This window comes from Perca fluviatilis, chromosome 22 (genome assembly GCF_010015445.1).
Source record: "Perca fluviatilis chromosome 22, GENO_Pfluv_1.0, whole genome shotgun sequence".
Taxonomy (NCBI): domain Eukaryota; kingdom Metazoa; phylum Chordata; class Actinopteri; order Perciformes; family Percidae; genus Perca; species Perca fluviatilis.
In genome coordinates, this window is record NC_053133.1 from 10,855,608 (window position 1) to 10,873,874 (window position 18,267).

The window sequence follows — 18,267 nt, forward strand, 5'->3', positions numbered from 1 at the left end:
ATTTTCCGACCTACAAATCAAGCGGCTGCCATGAAGGCTTGAAGCTACAAGGAAAGTAGTGCTCTAAAGTGATATTTCAGCAGACAGTATTTCATATGAGGCGAGCCGGAAATGTCATCAATAACCAATGAGGCTTCACTTTGCCTGAGCAAAAGCCGTATATAAAGACTGTCCATGGTTTATTCTTTCGGTAAATACTACAAGACACGTTAAGAGTGCCCCAGTACCTGCCTTCATTACGTCAAGGTTTGTTTTTATTTTCCCCTGCTTTTTGAAGAAAAAAAAAGAAATTACAGATGCTGTCACCCACTTACTGGTACTGCCGCTCGCTCTCATGGAAAATGTAAAAGGGGCCCAACCTCATTGAGGTCAGGCTGACATTGCCAGTGAGAGGTGGCCAAGTCACAAAACAGATGTTTACTGTTTTCCTAAGGATGATTTGTTCTCTGCTTCATATTGACTCGGGTCCAACCACAACCCAGGTCCCTTTAACAGAGCGCTGCATTCGAGTGGGCAGACAGGGGCACAATGCTTGAACCAGGTGTTTATGTTTTACTGTAAAAGTCTTTTATTGTACGCATGCTTCATCAGTCCTTAGGTACTTTAGGTGAGGTTATGATTCCAACAGGTGTCTGGATTTATCCACTCTCAAGCAGATGTGCAATAAAATGATCGGCTGGATCACACATAGGAAAGTTGTGGCTGTGTGTGTGTGTACTCTCCTGGATGTGTCTCCCTGTGTAGGCAGTGAGTAAGAACCAATTTTAGGAAGCCTCTGAGTGTTTCTGTGTGTGTGTGTGTGTGTGTGTCAGAGCAGCCTGCACCTCTGAGCGTCCACAGAGGAAGTCATGGACCCGGTAAAGGTCTCTCCACAGAAGCCATTAAGCAGTGCGTCTGCTGGAATAATGTGTTTGACTTGGCTGTGGGGCAGCAGCAGGTGCTGGGAGGACCGCCTGGAGCTGCTGCTCACTGCCTGCTTTGAACTGCAGGCCAGGGACCAGTCTTCCCTTCTCTGTGTCTTTCTCTCCTATCCCATCTTTCACTTTCTTCTTCCTTATCTTTGTTCCTCTCTTTCCTCTTATCTCTCGGTTTTTCTTTTACTGTTGTCATTACTTATTTGCTTTATCTGTTGCGCCTTTACCTGGACTTTTTTTCTTCTCCCCATATCATAGCTGTCAAAAAAAGCTTAGTTGTACTCCAGCACGTCTGCTAGACTCCAATGACACTACAGAGCAACGAGTACAAGTTTAAATTTATGCATTCAATGGATCATTAAAAGAGAGGTAGTAAAGGCTTGGAAAGTGTATAGTAGGTGCAAATCTTGTCTTTCCTCACCTCTAAAAGGGATTTTATGACATTTTGGGAAATTGCTTATTGGCTTTCTTGCTGACAGTTAGATGAGAAGATCAATACTACTCTCATGTCTGTGTGTTAAATATGAAGCTAAAGCCAGCAGCCATTTAGCTTAGCTTAGCATAAAGACTGGAAGCAGGGGGACACAGCTAGCCTGGCCCTGTCTGGAAGTAACAAAATCCACCTACCAGCACCTCTAAAGCTCACTAACTGCTAAGCTAACCTGCTGCTGGCAGTAGCTTCATATTTAGAGTAGAGACATGAGAGTGGTATCAACTTTCTCATCTCTTTTTTTGTTGTTGCAAGAAACAAGTGTATTTCCCAAAATTCAAACTATAAATGTCTGTTCTGTAAAAGGGGCACACTTGTTTTACAGGACCTTCCTTCACCTGTTTCTCCTGGTTTCTTTCTACCTAAGTTGGTGCAAAACCCAGGCTGTTTTAAAAGATCTGGTTAAATACATGATTCTGCTGAATGACACACACAACCATGTTAAAATCTAACAAGATGTATTGACACCCTGTGCTTAACATGGGCATGCAGTAGGTGAGTCATAATTTAAGCTCTGGACTCCCTTCCTCTGTTTCTTTCTCCCTCAGCCTCAAGGTAAAGCCATTATGCTTGAAACGAAGCAGCAGCAGTAGCAAAAGCAGCAGCCCACTTGGGTTCAGAGAGACAGGGGAGGGAAACGATGAAAAGTAAAGCCCAGGGCCGTCCCAGGGCCCTGAAAGAGAGTTGCCTTTATTATAGGAGCCCACTCCTATGCATTCCTCTGCCAAGAGCCCGGGCCTCCCTGAAGAAGGCGGGGATCAGAGGCAGACTCACATTCAGATGGGGGTTCATGGGCTATTGCCGCTAGAAACACACACAGAAACAAAAACCACATCTACACAGAGGCACAAACAAGTGTGCACCTTGTTCCTCCATCTCCCGTCTGCCTCATTGTTTTATCAGTCAGGATGGGTTTTTAGCTATGATCCACAGCAGGGAATCTCTATTTCCTGAATGGGTAACACACACAGACAATGATTGATTTATTGGGTTTAAGGGGCTGAGGTAGGTGGATATGAGATGCTCCTTGGAGAGCTCATCATGAGATCATTCATTGAGAGCAAAGGGCTCACTCTGAGAACAACTAGAGAAATACCTCTGTCTTGGGTCCAACTGACGAATGGTACACGGGACAAAAGTATTTATTTAAGGAGTGTTATGCTTAGTTAGCTATGTGAAATGTTCCCTACTTTGGGAGCTTGTCTTTTTCTTCTATTACACTTTAGCCTCCCAAAAATGTTCAGGGATAATCCTGTTTTTTTAAGATGCCTATCATTTATCATGAGCTGGGAGGCATCCAAAAAGCCTCCGTCTTTACTGAAAGAAAGAAGAATCCTACAGTCACTGTTATTTACAGCCGATTCACTTGTTTCTTTTGTGTATTTTATATGAACAATCATTTTACAATCTATGATGTGTGTAATTAGTTCTTAAAAATCTCGAAATGATGAAAGGGACACATTTTGTATTGGGAAATGTATTAGATAGATTATTTCTTGGCATTGACCTTTCTATTTTTCTATAGGTTAAAGTGACAGAGAGTAAATTAGGGCTGATCAGTAAGAAATTGTGGCTGCAAACATCTGGACCGAATCTGGAAACCACCTGTTCACTGAGAATGGTGTCCGATTTCATTGACTATTTGAACTTTTCCAGCTATATCACTTTTATTTTATAGTATTCCTAATGTTGAAGAAACTGAAAAAAATAATCCTTTGGAAAAGCCCTGTGGGTATGGCTGACGTTCTCACAAAGTCACATTCAGGGGCGTACGCTGAACACTGAACTCATGAACAACATACTTGCATAGTTTCATTTTAAATTTTCAAAGATTTTCACTTTACATAACAACATAACATCTCTGTTACTTATTTTACCAACCTTTATATTTCTTACCTTTCTCCTCTCTGTTTCATGACTTATAGGTCAATACTCAAACAATGAGTATAAATAAAGCAAATTGTTTTCTCATGAACAGTAGATTTGAAATCATACCTCTTATTTCACAACAGGAACATTTAAATGGAGGAATATGTAAATATAGAGTCCAATGAGCTGGCAGGAAGTTCAGTAAAGTAAGTAAATTGACTAAAGTGAAATCTCTTGAGCTTGTACTGGCTGGATATCCAGTGAGCTAATTTTTTAAAGCGGCTATAATAAAGACGCTTGTGTGTGGAAGGCGTCACTCTTAGTGACAAATTTACAAATGTAGTTCTCATAGTGACATTTCCAGCCACAACCTATAGCCTACCATGTTCCAATAAAGGAAGCTGCAGTTTCAGGACCGCAGCATGCAAGCCTCAACACATCTGTTAGCAGCTTACGAAAATTCCGCCGGATTTAACTGATTTAGGCCGGATATCTATTGCGTTGGGTTAGCCTTTGTGTTGGCATTTAAACTCTGGTCAATTTATGAGGACTACGGTTAACCTTTTCTCAGATCTCTGCAGGGTAAATCCAGACAGCTAGCTAGACTATCTGTCCAATCTGAGTTTCCTGTTGCACGACTAAAAACAACTTTTGAACGTACATGTTCCACCAAAACAAGTTCCTCCCTGAGGCTATTTTGCAGCGGCACCGCTGCTTTTCCCGGTGCGTAGCACCACCCAAGACGATTGTGATTGGTTTAAAGAAATGCCATAAGACTAGAGCACGTTTTTCTCCCATCTTGGAATGCTGTGTGAACTAGCCAGACCCTCCTCCGCGGCGCCTCGTGGAGGAAGGGTTAGGTTGAAAGACAGAGTTTGGGATATGGTTATGGTAACTACATTTAAGCATCCATCCAAAGAAACAGGGTCCTATGAATGCGGTCATGAAACTGTAGCTTCCTCTATTGCAGGAAGATGCTACTCGCCATTACAGGCAGCCATTTTCAAGGAAAAAAGCTCTAAAAAGCCCACTGCATGCTTCCTGCACAGCACCAAAGTTAGCGGCTAGCTTGTGAACATACAGTAGTTCATAGCTGCTAAAGAGCCACATATATCCCTAAGGAGTTGGTGGAGACCAAAAACAGAGAGAGTTAATATTGACTCCAAACGAATGTTAACATTATGTCATATCTGCTGGATGAGTTAATAGTAAACTATGTTTCCTAACAAGTTCGCTATCAACTGAAAAATGTGATATATGTCAGTATTGAGTTTACAGCTTGTTTCTGCTGCCCACAAGTGGCAAAAAAAAAAAATCAGTTCCTGCTGGTTTAATACAGTTTGGGCAAGTTCAACTTTTTTCATATGAGCAAACTTTCTTACTACTATTTGGATGCTGTAAGAATTTCTGTTCAATAGTTTTAGGGTAACATTGAAATGGCAACAGTCAAAGAGAGATAGCATCAGGAAAATACCTGCCTGGTACAGAAAACAGGGAAAATCAAAGCAGTTGAGAAGGTATGTGGTTGGCAGAGAAGCTAGACATTCCTCTACGGTTCAGGAATCTAGACGACAACAAGCTTTGTTGCAGCTGGTGGCCACTGGCCGATGACGGGCCGTTTTCCGCGTCCTCTCTGGCCATTGTTTGCCCTGTGATTGACTGAGGAAGGTGTTTGTTGTTGCTGGACTCTTATCTGTGTTTCTTGGAGCTGGCAGGAGCACTGAGCTGTTGTATTAGCGAGGCTGTCTGATGAAACTGAACAGACGCAAAACATCACAAAAAGTTCAGCTAATTAGACCTTTGGCTCTTTATTGCACAGAAGACGGCAACGGAGTGTGTGTCTTTCAAAGAGAGATAATCTGATCAAGAAATCTGGTTAAGATGCCATGCTTCTGCTCGCTGTACAGAATAAAAACTGACATGTCACAGTGTCAGCTGTCACCAGAGAGCATATCAGTGCTTGTTAAGCTGGCATTTATAGTGAAAGGTGGGACGTTTAATTTTCATTCCTTTTCTTTCCAGTGATTGCTTTTATGTGCCACCCAGTGCTCATTTTCTAAGATGCCAGAGTCTGAGACTATCCAGCTTGCCTTGCAACGTTCCCTCAGAGAAATATCAATTTCTTAATTTGTTTTACTGCAGCTTTGAGAGCTCTCCCTCTCTTATTTAGAGATCCACTGGGTGAACGTTTGCTATTGCCAAAGAATTCATATTGCCACCTGCATTGCCATTCGCCCAGGACCCATCACCGACTCCCTGGGGTGGTTTTATGCCGGGTTATTAACTTGGAAGCGCGGTGCTTTTGTTCATTGGCATTTTCATTTTGGACCCCTTAGTAATTGAGTAACAGGGGCCCATCATGTAGCACAAAAGAAAGAGTGAGCATGCAGAGAGGCTGAAAATTCTCATAAGCAGGGGTGATGAATACCTACTCCCTTTCTATTGTTCCAACACAAAACAGTGAAATTGTGTTTCTGTTAGACCTGCTTTTTCTCATCAGTCGACTGAAATGAAAAGGCGAACACGCCAAAAAGAAAATGTTTAGTAACGCCAGGTTTGCTGTCAGCTTCATAGCAAACTGTAGCACTCCTCTGAGATCATGTGTATTTTATTTGTTTCTTCAAGGAAATTTAACCTCCACTGGTATTTTATTAGTTTTCAAACAGTCCAGCAGTAGAGCGAATAAATAGTTACATATCAAGCCATAACACGAGCTGCGTTTGACCAAAGCTCATAAAAGTGTACATTTTAACCTGATAAAGAAGCCAGAGACAAGAATCCACACATTTGCAAATTTGATAACCCAAATGGCCTTTGTCAGGATGTATACAAGACTGTGAACAAAGCTCACACTATAGAAACATGGACACATTATCATCACACAGTACAGTGTCCTGCAATCACAATTAGCTGTATGTTACATGCGCTACAGAACAACCAGACACAAGAACAGCTTCTTCCCACAGGCTGTCACTATGATGAACCCTTAGGTGTTTGGTGTTTTAAGCCCCCAACATCGTCTTCCAGGCAGTGCTGCCTGGTGATTAGTGTCAAGTGTAGTTTTATTGACATGTTGAGATTTGGTCACAGTTACAAGCAGATGTTGGGAACATTTAGTGCTGAGTAGCGCTGTAGGCTGATTAAACTGAATTTGTTCTGTCATTCGAGCCAAGCTTCAACAGTTCTGTCGGCTCCAAATTCAGCATTGACTAAAATCAGATCCTGGGGTCTTCATTATATTATCATCCTTGTGATACATTTCATTCCTTTCCAGTGAATGTGGAAAGCTCTTTTCAGACAGAGCATCAGATTGCATTAACCAACACACCCCTTATCTCTGTCCGTTGCCCAAAAGAGCTCCAGCTGGGTGCTGCTGTTTCCTTCACCATTTGTGTTGGCACGGGGAACGGCAGCTCCATGGCCCGAGAGCACTGCTCTCCCTTCAAAACAGGAAGAGCACGCTGCTCTCTGATGCACACTGGAGACAAAAAACAAACCAACAAGGGTCCAGAGACATGAGGCAGCAGGCTGAGGAGGATGATAAGGGGAGATTTTAGACCCGTGCCCAACCCTTTTCTGCACACGGAGTCGCCTTACTGGTCGGTGTAGAGGAAAGGTTTCTGTGCCAGCAGCCTGAGTACATGGGACGCGTAACAGTTTCCTATTAACGTTTGACGAATATCTATCCAGATAAACCAGATGCTCTCTAAAGATCTCAGATAGCTCTAATGTTAATAAATCTAATGTCAATCTACAGTTTGAATTTTCCTGTTTTATACCACTAATTAGGGCACTCTTTGAGCAATTTTGTTGATCAACACCAGTCACTCAACAATGACTTGACCATGTGCTAAGATTTCTGGCTTTATTTTACTTTTCAGCCTGCACTTTAACTTAGAACCCAAATTCCTATGAATGTCGAAACCTGTTGTTATTGCAATCCCTCAGCCTCAAACAGATGTTGATCTAAATCCCAGATTGCTTAATGTCAATTTAGTTTGGCAAAGCACGTTATTATTATTATTGACAGCAATGGTCTTAGTGCTTTGGAGATTGACCTGGGAGCTCTCCCACACTGCCTGGTAATTAGGGAGGTCTTTTCTGGTTTGGAACCAGCAAAGAGCAGGCCTGGCATTAACCAGAGATATGGTCAAACTAATGTCCAGATCTACAAGCGCACCTGTTGTTGAGTGTTTAATCCTAGAAGAACCACTTTTGTGTATTCCCTGAACTAAAATCAGTTCACAAAGTTATCCAAACTGTGGCTGATTTCTTTTCTAATCTGACATTACACAGCAATGCCAAAAGTCATTCTAACACATGAATCCTGTACTTATCAGACCCCAACAAGTACTTGGTTTAAGCTTATGACTCTACTCATGAAAAGCTAACACTCATATGACTTTAACGGTGACCTTTCGTGTACTCTGACTGTTTTTCTTTCTTTCCAACGAAACCAAAAAATAAACAAGGGCAGATGAAAAGGCGCCTTGCTGGCAGAGGTGGGCCACGTTTCCGTATTGTCGCTCCTCGTTAGCTGATGATGGGCTGTCTCCAGATTGGACAGCTGCAGTCACCGAGGCGGAGGAAAGGCATGCACACACATGCAGACGTACATCTGCTGGCATGTCAGTGCCCTCTCTGATCTCTGACGCCAGCCATCGCTGACTCTGTCTCACACACACACACACACACACACACACACACACACACACACACACACACACACACACACACACACACACACACACACACACACACACACACACAGCAACTGGAGGGTGGTTGTGCATGAGAGCGGGGGGGCAGGTCATAGCTAGCCAAATGGAAAAAAAGCTGCAGCTTCCGTGAAAGGGGATACATACAGTAACTGAGTTCAGCTGTGTTGTCACAGTGGAAGGGCTCCACTGCTGGCTTGTTTTTTTTTATTCTTATTTTTCTTACAGAAACTCTGTTTTACTTTGGCTGATGGATGAGGTGAAGTCTAAACTTGCTTCTTTAGATGAGACATTTGACAGCTGAGGTGTCTGGGCAGTTTAAAGGAGTGTGTGGCAGGGATGTGAAGGGGGGGTATCTAAAATATTTGTTCTATTACATTGTCTGAGATGAACTCTGTTCTCAGCCATGCCAGGAATGTGCCCAGCGTGCCCACCCATCCATTAACCTGTCCGACAGTCTACCATTGTCTGGAGCAAAAACAAAACCCTTCATTAAAAGTGCTGCGTGTCTAACATCAACCTCCGCTTCAGGGTCAAGACCCACACAGACTTTTATATATTACAACTTTTATATATTATTGTGTTTGCTGTATAACTGGGATAGAACCGTATAAGGTGAGTATTTCCACTGTTGTAAATGCCTTAGTGTGCAATTAATATGATAAATACAAAATAGAAATGAACACTTTGCGTTTATCTTTTTTTATGTACATATGACCAGACAGAAATTCAAACCAGAAAAACAAAATGTGATTCATGTTTTTTTCTGTTTAAACAGCAATGAAAATATTGGATTTGTAACTCATTTAAATCAGATTTGAGGTGGCAAAGCAAACAAAAAACAGCTGCTGCTGATCATTCCAATTGGTTTCAGCAAAGGCCTTTTATAATGAAAGTTACTTCACAGACAGTTGGTTTACACAAAGTTAATGTCAGAGGTCAAATGTTCCAAACACTGGATAGCTGATGAGGGATGATTTGTTCTGGAAACTGTTTAGTTTGAGCTTGTTTCTGCAACACTTGAGCTGTGCTTTAAACACACCTGCTCAGAAGGGCTCCTTTAACATTTAATGATCTGGCTTTCAGGGCTTAGAATATCTCGCCTTGGTGCTAAACTCCAGGTTCCTTTCAACTTGAGGCAGATGCAAATTTATCATCAGCACCCTTCAGGCAGGCATCCATTAAAAATCTTGAAATGTTGAAAACTTCACGGCCAAGGAACAATCACATGATTGCTTGTTTAGAAATGACATGTTCCAGACCTTTTAGGTGCCGTGAAAATTCCATTCGCTAAAGACAGAAACTTTGTGAGTTTGATGGCCCGTGAAATGCCTCGTTGTTAATCGTACTTTTAGATTCACGATTTGGAAAATGTTGAGTATTGTGCAGGCGCAAAACCTCTACGTTTTATGCCAACGGCCGAGTTCATCAATCAAAGGCGATAGCTTCGTGCAGCAGAACTGACGTCTATGTCCATAACAAACACAAGCATGTATTAAGAGAGGTTTGTTCACTCCCACCCTCGCAAACATCAACTGATTAGAGGAGTGAAAACCTGGTCAAGTCCTTCTTCTTTTCACTGTACTTGGTGCTGAGTTTTCCTACAGCCTTGGCGTGCTCTTCATTCACTTCCTCCTTTAATCTCTGCTGTTCTTTTAGAAACTCTGCCCAATCATCTTTCAAACGCTCCATGTTCACCTGCAGCTGCATGCTCTGGAAGGACACAAGAAGATGAGAAATTATGACGTTTGTCTCAATTCTATTTCTTGTACTACTTCTACCTTTTGCATTTATACACAACACTATAGATGCTTATCATGAATCATGTGGTGTCTGGACACTGGCATTCAGACTACAGGTGCTGTATATACACTGAGTAGACACAATATCTTTTTTTAGGCTATGATAATGTGTCCACCTGCTAGAAGTCCTTTGCCTTGTAGTTTTTACCTGCTGTGCCTCTAGCTCCCTCTGCTGGACTCTCTCTGCCATGTGATTAGCAGCCTCCACTGTGGGAGACAAAACATATTCTTAATATTAATATTCAAAACACAACATTAATATAAAACAACTTTCTTGTGTCATCAGACCATCAAAGGAATTCAAAATATAGTACAGTTATTTAACCCTTGTGTGGGGTTCATATTTGTGTTACATAGCCAATGTTCCCAGGTCTGGTGGACCCACCACATTATTAGGCTTTTAAATCAATACAGCCATAACAGTTTATGTAAAACTACTTAACATATGTTTACTTTAGCTCAATTACCAATGATATATACATCATGTATGGTTCATATTTGCCATTTACCACTGTGAGATCACATTTATGATCATTTTCATTTTTTCATCACATGTACCATGTGTAGTCATTGAAAATAAGTTATTTTTAGGTTCTTCACAGAAAATGAGTTTGAGTTAGAAGAAATAATAGCATAATTTTTTCTTTCTTGTTGAATGTCTTTTATGTTCGTTTATATATATATATATATATATATATACTGTGTATATATATATAAATATACATCTGCATTACCAATAGACATGACAATCAACACATTGTTTTCATAATGGCAGACTTATGAGACAAAACTGTAAACTGACCAACAAAATAAAATATTGCATTATATTACTTTATTTCTAAAGACATGGCAACAAATCCTAGTCTAATTAGATGTCAGGTGAAGCATGTAATGACACAATCTTGGCACAATTTACAAAGTCTCAAGTGTGAATCTGAAAGAGGAGACTTACACCGTTTAACAACATCAGACAGCATGCCCTCTAAATCTGTTGGCAGGATTTGCTCATTTGTTTCCGAAACCATTTTATTGAGGTTCTCCAGCAGTCTGCTCTCCCTGTGTCCACGTTTTTCCTAAACAGCAGCAGAGGAAAGCTCAGTGTTGTCACACATACAACATAGTACACTGAAAACATAAGGTTCTTAAAGTGCTCATATTATACTAATTTTCAGGTTCATAGTTGTATTTACTGTAGAGGTTATACAATAATAAGTTTATGTGGTTTAATCTAAAAAAACAAAACATTTTTGTTGTACTACACATTGCTGCAGCTCCTCTTTTCACCTTGTGTGTTGAGCTCTCTGTTTTAACTACCGCGTGAGGCATCTGACTTCTGTTCCTTCTTTGTTGGGAGTCGCACAAGCTAGGTAAGGACTACTAGCCAGTCAGAAGCAGAGTATGAGGGAGCGTGCCACACTAGCAGCTAGGCGAGCATTATAACGTGTGTTACAAAGTGATGCGCGTTTGTCACAGAAGTAAAGGCTGGACTACAATAGAGCTGTTTGCAGCAGTTTGTGAACAGTGTTTTCTGTTGGAGATGGTAAGTCCCTTTGGGGTGGACTTTGGGCTTTTTCACTTTGTAAACATGCACAAAAAGATATAACACAATAAAGGAAAGGGGAAAAGCTAAAAAGCATAATATGAGCACTTTAAGTCATTCAGTCTTGAACTGGGTCTTAACATATATCTTTCATTAAAATGAGTGAGACAAATTACACTCACAGCATAAACTTTTTAATAACAGAAAAATCCTGTATCTTTAAATATGTTATATGGCTAATAAATATTTCTGAACAAGCCAATCTGCACTAAAAACCTTCTTCGTAATTGAGGTTTATTGGCGGTTGGCAAACAACGATTTGGTGCATTACCTTCACCAACTAGTATGGAGTGTAGATCAGGATATCTAATATGTACAATATGCATAAAATTCAAAATAAATAAACAACAATAATACAAATAACCACTAAAAACATCAGACAGATTTTCTCACTTATGAGAAAAACAAAATTCAGTGCTTAATGAAACTGATCATAGTAAAAATAATAATAACACACTGTATTGAAATTTGCAGTTCATTTATTGAGGTACATGGTTAAAAAATAATGACAAATTACACTAATGTGTCATATTGATGTGTGCACATCTACTGTGTTCCGTGCCCACCTGCAATTTGTCTCTTTTTTTTTTTAAATAAATAAAAATGTAATAAAATGTTTCTGTATGTATTCATAGCAGGCGTTCTGATGCGGGTCTTACAGTATTTAATGTTCATAGTTCTTCTAATACTGGCAAGAGTGATAGCACATCAATTGGTGTGGCCTGCGACTGAAGTACAGTTTAGTCAGTGACAGGAGTGTTGAAGGACAAACAAATGTAAATAAAAAGGTAAAAAGTCCAAATAGCTTTCATCAGTGGCACTGAACCCACAAGACAAACACCAAGGCACCGTGTTACGTCATCATGACAACTGTAAGTAATTCGGGAATTTTAAAAATGGTCTTTAGTCTAATAAATAACACATTTGTCATGCGGGTACCTCAAACTCTCTCACGAAGTAGCGGACCTCTGCATTGATGACTGGTCTGTGGTCTAACAGTCGGGACTGGATATCACCCACATCTGCAGCACCAAACAGCTCAAATTAAATTCAGTTAAAACAATGAGAACACGCAGGATACATTTGAACAACATTATGAAAGTTAGTATTATGTTTTAAAACCATTATCCAAGCACACCTTAATAATCTGTGCATGCCTTTAATGTTGTGTTAGATAGCCTGTATGCTATAAAAGGTAGGCTATCATTGTATCATTATTAACCTAATTACAACCTTATTCCTTCTTTTGAAAGCTTGAGAAACTATAGTGTTTTAAAGAAAATCAAAAGAAACATTACGTCTATCACACTGTTGCTGACACTAAATGATACTTTGAATAGCCTCTTATCTATCTGTAGGCCTACCTTATAAGCTAATTAGATAATAAAAGGTAAACAGCGAGGAAAACACGCTAACATGCCGACAATGAGAAGGATTTTTTTCTGCTGTGGATTTCACTCACCTTTAGCAATTTTGTCCATTCTTACAAACTCTGCTGGCACCTTAATTTTAGTAGTTAAATCAAAGTTGTCTCCTTTGGAGCAGCTAGCTCAACCAGCTAGCTAGTTACTAACTAAGTGCTAGCTAATCACTTGCTAAATGTTCCAAATGCTTAGCTAACTGGCAACTAATTGTGAAAGCGAAAGCGCTACCTAGCTGACCTAAACTATCAGTCATTAACATAGCCTATATTTTAATGACATAGTAATAAAGACCACCTACAATATGCCAAAAACTGCAATGGTATTTTGCTAATTGCAGTCATGTGAATGGAAGTCAGCTGACTGCAATGTAAATATTTACTACTACTTCCGGGTACGAGGCCATGGACTGAACCAAACGGCTGAGAGAGGGGTGTCACATTCACTTTAGTAAGATGTCCTCTCGTGGTTTGAGCTTCTTCTTTTTTTACCAGTCCACTTAAAATACTTCCTCATGCAGTCTTTATTTAAGGTAAGCTACAGTGACGAGCTTTTAATTCTGGAAGTTTTAAATGCCTGCAAGCTTGTGTGTGTGTGTGTGTGTGTGTGTGTGTGTGTGTGTGTGTGTGTGTGTGTGTGTGTGTGTGTGTGTGTGTGTGTGCGTGTGTGTGCGTGTGTGTGTGCGTGTGTGTGTGTGTGTGTGTGTGTGTTTGTGTGTGTGTGTGTGTTTGTGTGTGTGTGTGTGTTTGTGTGTGAGAGAGACACCAAATGAGAGACAGTAGTGTAGACTGAGGTTTTGCCTGACTGAGGACAGCAGATGTCAGTCTTGCTCTGTGGTGGAGCAGAGTGACATCAAAACCTAGTTTTAAAAGCAATTTCCACATAAAAATTCTCTACACAAAATGCACTGAATTGACCAATAATATAGGAATTTTTCTTTTTTAAATACAGACTCAACATTTTTCCTGACTTTGTGACTTAAAAATAAATCCTGTTCCACAGTCTGCTTGCACTCTTTCCCCTGGTTCATTTAAATCATAGTAGACTACCACTTTGTAATAAATAAATACATTGCAACCAATGGCTTTATTTATGAGAACTCATTCCTACTTCTGCATTATACTTCAATAATAATCCATTAATAAGAATAACTTAGAGGTTGCCATTATGTAAAAGCAAGTGTCCTGCTGGTGGAGGAGGATACACCAGCTTCTACAATAATTCCTTTATTATTCCCAAACGGACTAATAGCTGTGATGGATTTGTAGTATTCTACACTATTATAATAGGATTATAGTATCTAATATTCATACAGCGTCCACAGTTGGTTACTCATTGTTGCGTATTTAGTATTTAATATTGAGTATATGAGATGTGCAGTGCACACAGGAGACAATAATATAATCCTATTATAATAGTGTAGAATACTATGAATCCATCACAGCTATTAGTTCCTTTGGAATAACAAAGGAAATGTTGTATGTAGTGATACTAACTACAGTATAATAAATATAACATAAATTATTATCATTCACCATGGTGAATGATAATAATTTATAATATAATCCTACCTAAGACATTAGCAAACACATATTTGTATGCGTATGGAGAAGGCCCCATTTGCTGAGTATCTATGTTGGGATGGATACATTAATTTGTATTTTTTTAGGTATACAACATTTGCATTAATAAAGATGTCACTATGGTGAAATTTGCTAGAATAAGATATAAGACGTAAGTACATTTACAGAAGGCACGTTTCTTTGAAAACACCAGAGTCACCACAAGATGGCACCAAATGTCTCACATTAGTTTTGACAATCCAGGGCTGGCAAAGCCCCAATGACAGAATTATCTTGGATTAGCAAATGCTTTTATTACACTTCATGCAATGCAAATATATTGGCATAAATGTATTAATAAACACAGCACTTGTGGCAAGAGCAGAGTGCATGCAGATATTCAGTCAGAGTGAGAAGAGGCATTGTTTGGGGCACACGTTGCATATTAGTTGTCAAAAGTTTGTTTGCGAGCCCTAAATTCATTAGGACTGTCATGCTCAGTTTAGAGAAAATCATTAAGGCACCACTTAATTCCCCCACTGTCCACATTGTTTAGTTAAACACTTATTACATGCACCATTAGTTTTGATTTGGGCCTATTAAGGAGATTAAATGATTGATCAACAGCCGAGGGATAAAAACAAGCCCCTCACTGCAGCCTCATTTTTGTCATGTGCTTTGTTTATTCATGATTCTGCAGGGTGAAATCAAAAACATTTAGATCAACCCTGAATGGTAGAGAGGCTGGTTAAATGCAGCGTTCTTTACCATATTTAGATGGATTATAATAGAGTTACATACATCTATTGTGTGGTTTACACTAATAAACAATATGAAGAGATATTAAAGATATACTTACTGGATATATTATATTTTGTAGATTAATAAAAAGGTGTGTACTAAAGTGTGTAATAGCAATTTATTAACTCAAACTTTTGACCTTTTCAAATAACAAAATCATTTAAAAAAGAATAATTGTTTGTAGACCAGTAATAACAGACTAAAAATAGATGGAAGTCTTTAATAAATTGATGTTCCATCATTAGCAAAATGATTTGGATTTGGAATCACAAAAACAAGTTCTGAAATATAATTCTGGACTCGAGAAAATTGAAATTTAAATCATCTATCACATGTATTATTTTGAAATGTAATAAAAATTGAAATGTAGTTGAATTAGATTTTGCACACTTAGCTTGGGTTTGGAAATAATGCTTTACATATGAGTTATCAGACAAAGAAGTTTAAACATCCACTACTCTGAAACTTTCCACAGCATTAAAGAATTTGGAGGGCAAAGCCAACATCAACATAACGAGGAAATGTGCGTCCTTCTGTAACATTATCTGCGAGCGTTGTGATCCTCGGCTGCAGTTTGCATGCGAGCGCTCGTTGCATGAGAGCAGATCATGTGTTTCTCTGTATTTCTGTCCCACAGGTCTATTAAGTGAATTCGGCTTTTTATTTGACACCCCTGCGCAGAACACATAGGCTTTCTGGGACACTGTCCAAAAAGTGTCACTAAAAAAGAAAAACAATGTTCACAGTTATAAAAAAGAATTGAAAGTTACGCATGGTAAATACGCCATTGTTTAATCCAATAGTATATTTTCAGTAGCTGTCTACTGATGAGATAAGAATCCTTTTAATGCAGTTTAAAGCTTTTTATAATTCATAAAAAGCTTTCAGTTAATTGCTGTTGAGCACCAATTTAAATCAGCAAGTTCATTATTGAGAATTACAATATTTACATTACCTATTTCTTTCTAATTGACCTATTTCATTTATTGTCAAGTAATTTCAGTCATTTTATTAGTCATATAAATGCTTTTGCTAAGTTCAGACTTTTATGCTTTGCAAATATGAGTTCAGTTTATACTGTTTAATTGCTTGATGTTTGGTTGAAAGAACAACAAATTTATTAATCATGAATTGATTATTGCAGTAAAATATATATATTTTTCTAATCACATATCACATATATCATATCTAATCATAAACTGTAAGTATAGATTTTTTTGTTAAGCACATATATAGATTGCTTTGTTAAGCACCGAAACACGTATTGTGTACCACAGTACATGCTATACCAGATGTATCTATTGCTCTTATCATGTAAGATTCAACATTTCTTCCTCATCTTTTTGTTACACTTCTTCATACGTGATCTGTACACAGCATGCAGGACCAAAGCAGCAGTCTTTCACCCCCTGTGCATACATGCTCGCCAGTATCCAGATGATCTCCTGCAGCACTTCCACAAACGGTGCTCCAACAGTGCAGTGGGAGGTCTGTGATTGTGGATTACCAAACATGCCCACTGGCCCTGTGAGCTTGCCCCGGTGACGCTCTTGCCTCTGTGTCTCTCTCTTCCCCGGCCCGACCACATCGCCCCTGTAACGACGGTGCTCTCATTACCCACTGGGTATAATTATTCTGCATTTTGCTGCACTCCATTCTCTCTCTCTCTCTCTCACTCATCTTTTCTCTGCCTTTCTCTCTCTCTCTCTAGCTTGGCTGGGTCTTGACACCGAGGTCCAGGCGGAGGGCCGCGGGGCCGCTGCTTTGTGTTCACAACACGCTGAACGCCACTCACTGCACCGTGGCTCTGAACAGGTGGGGGGTGGTGATGGGAAAGGGGGAACGGGAAGGGAAGGAGGGGGGTGTTACTCACTTGATGCCAAGGCCTCTGGGCCTGAGGGAAGGTGGGGGTGGAGGCCTGGTATAGAGTACCTGCTGCCCAGCCACCCACCTACTTTTTTTTTTTTTTTTTTTTTTTTTTTTCATCTGCTTTTTTTTTTTTTTTTTTTTTTTTTTTTTTTTTTTTTTTTTTTTTTTTTTTTTTTTTTTTCTCTCTCTCTCCATATCCAGTTTCTTATTTTATCTTATTTACTCTCTCTCTCTCTCTCTCTCTCTCTCTCTCTCTCTCTCTCTCCCTTAGTCCCTGGGCTGCGAGCAGGTCGTTTGTCCCGGCGCCACCACGTTCTTGTCCCTCCGCCTGCTGGAGGCGGGATGCTTCGGAGCTGTCCACCATGGAGAAGAGGTGGAGGGGGTGAGAGCAGAAAATAGAATAAAAGGTAGTCAGTAAAAACATGAAGAATGGAGTGCAGCAGGGAGGTAAAGACCCAAATAAACACTGAAGGCCCTTATGCAGTGGCACTTTACAAGTCACTGTGTAGCATGACACTATCCCGCTGTCACTCTGTCCCAAGGCCTGATGGGAAGACACAGTGGCGGTACATGGCTCACAGCCTGAAAATCAACATATGTGCTCATCATCCTGCACTTTTCAGGGAAGGGAAGATATTTCTCTTTCACAGCAAAACAGGACAAAACCTTGTCAGGCTCATTTCGCAATGATGGTGAACTGCCGCTTTTCCCTTGGAGCTTCAGATCGACACTGAGGCATTCAGGGAGGACTGGAAGTGTGTGTGTGTGTAGGGGGAGACCAGTGTGTCGGGTACGATTAGCGTTTGCGGCGGGCCCCTGCCGCCGTTTCGGGGCTCGTCCCGGAGATTAACGGGAACCGCGCTGTCATTTCTCCCATGGGGGTCTGTCCCCCTGTACTCTCCCGTCCGAGCATGGCGAGGGATTGTCTCTTTCCCCAAGAGGCAGTGTCGAAGTCGACTGAGGGCAACAGGCTGGGGGAGGCTACAAACCTGTTGAGGCAGAGCGTCCCGCAAAGTGCCCACAATCAAAGTGACAGATGTGGGGATGGAGGGAGTGCAAGAATGAGGATATCTCTCCATTTGTGGTTGGCAAAATCGCTTATCTTGGCTGTAGCATTTCAAACACACACACACACACACACACACACACGCATGCACACACACGCACACACACACACACACACATGCACGCACGCATGCACGCACGCGCACACGCATGCAG

The 18,267-nt window shown here is 40.3% G+C and overlaps 1 protein-coding gene across 1 annotated transcript; it reads right to left on the reverse strand.

Moving 5' to 3' along the window:
• Positions 1-8,677: 8,677 nt before the first annotated feature.
• Positions 8,678-13,180, reverse strand: bloc1s5 (biogenesis of lysosomal organelles complex-1, subunit 5, muted). The gene is made up of 5 exons (XM_039790892.1): positions 12,856-13,180; positions 12,333-12,415; positions 10,746-10,866; positions 9,942-10,000; positions 8,678-9,704 (listed from the first exon to the last, which is right to left on the reverse strand). Exons 1-5 carry the CDS (start codon positions 12,872-12,874, stop codon positions 9,531-9,533), a joined length of 456 nt encoding a protein of 151 aa, XP_039646826.1. The 5' UTR covers positions 12,875-13,180; the 3' UTR covers positions 8,678-9,530.
• Between the last annotated feature and the right edge of the window lie 5,087 nt (positions 13,181-18,267).

Coding starts and splice junctions, on each gene's coding strand:
- bloc1s5 (XM_039790892.1), bottom strand. Junction 10,867..12,332: donor ACTTCGTGAGAGAGTTTGAG/GTACCCGCATGA, acceptor GCTGCTGTTTAG/GAAAAACGTGGACACAGGGA. Junction 9,705..9,941: donor GGGAGCTAGAGGCACAGCAG/GTAAAAACTACA, acceptor GTGTCCTTCCAG/AGCATGCAGCTGCAGGTGAA.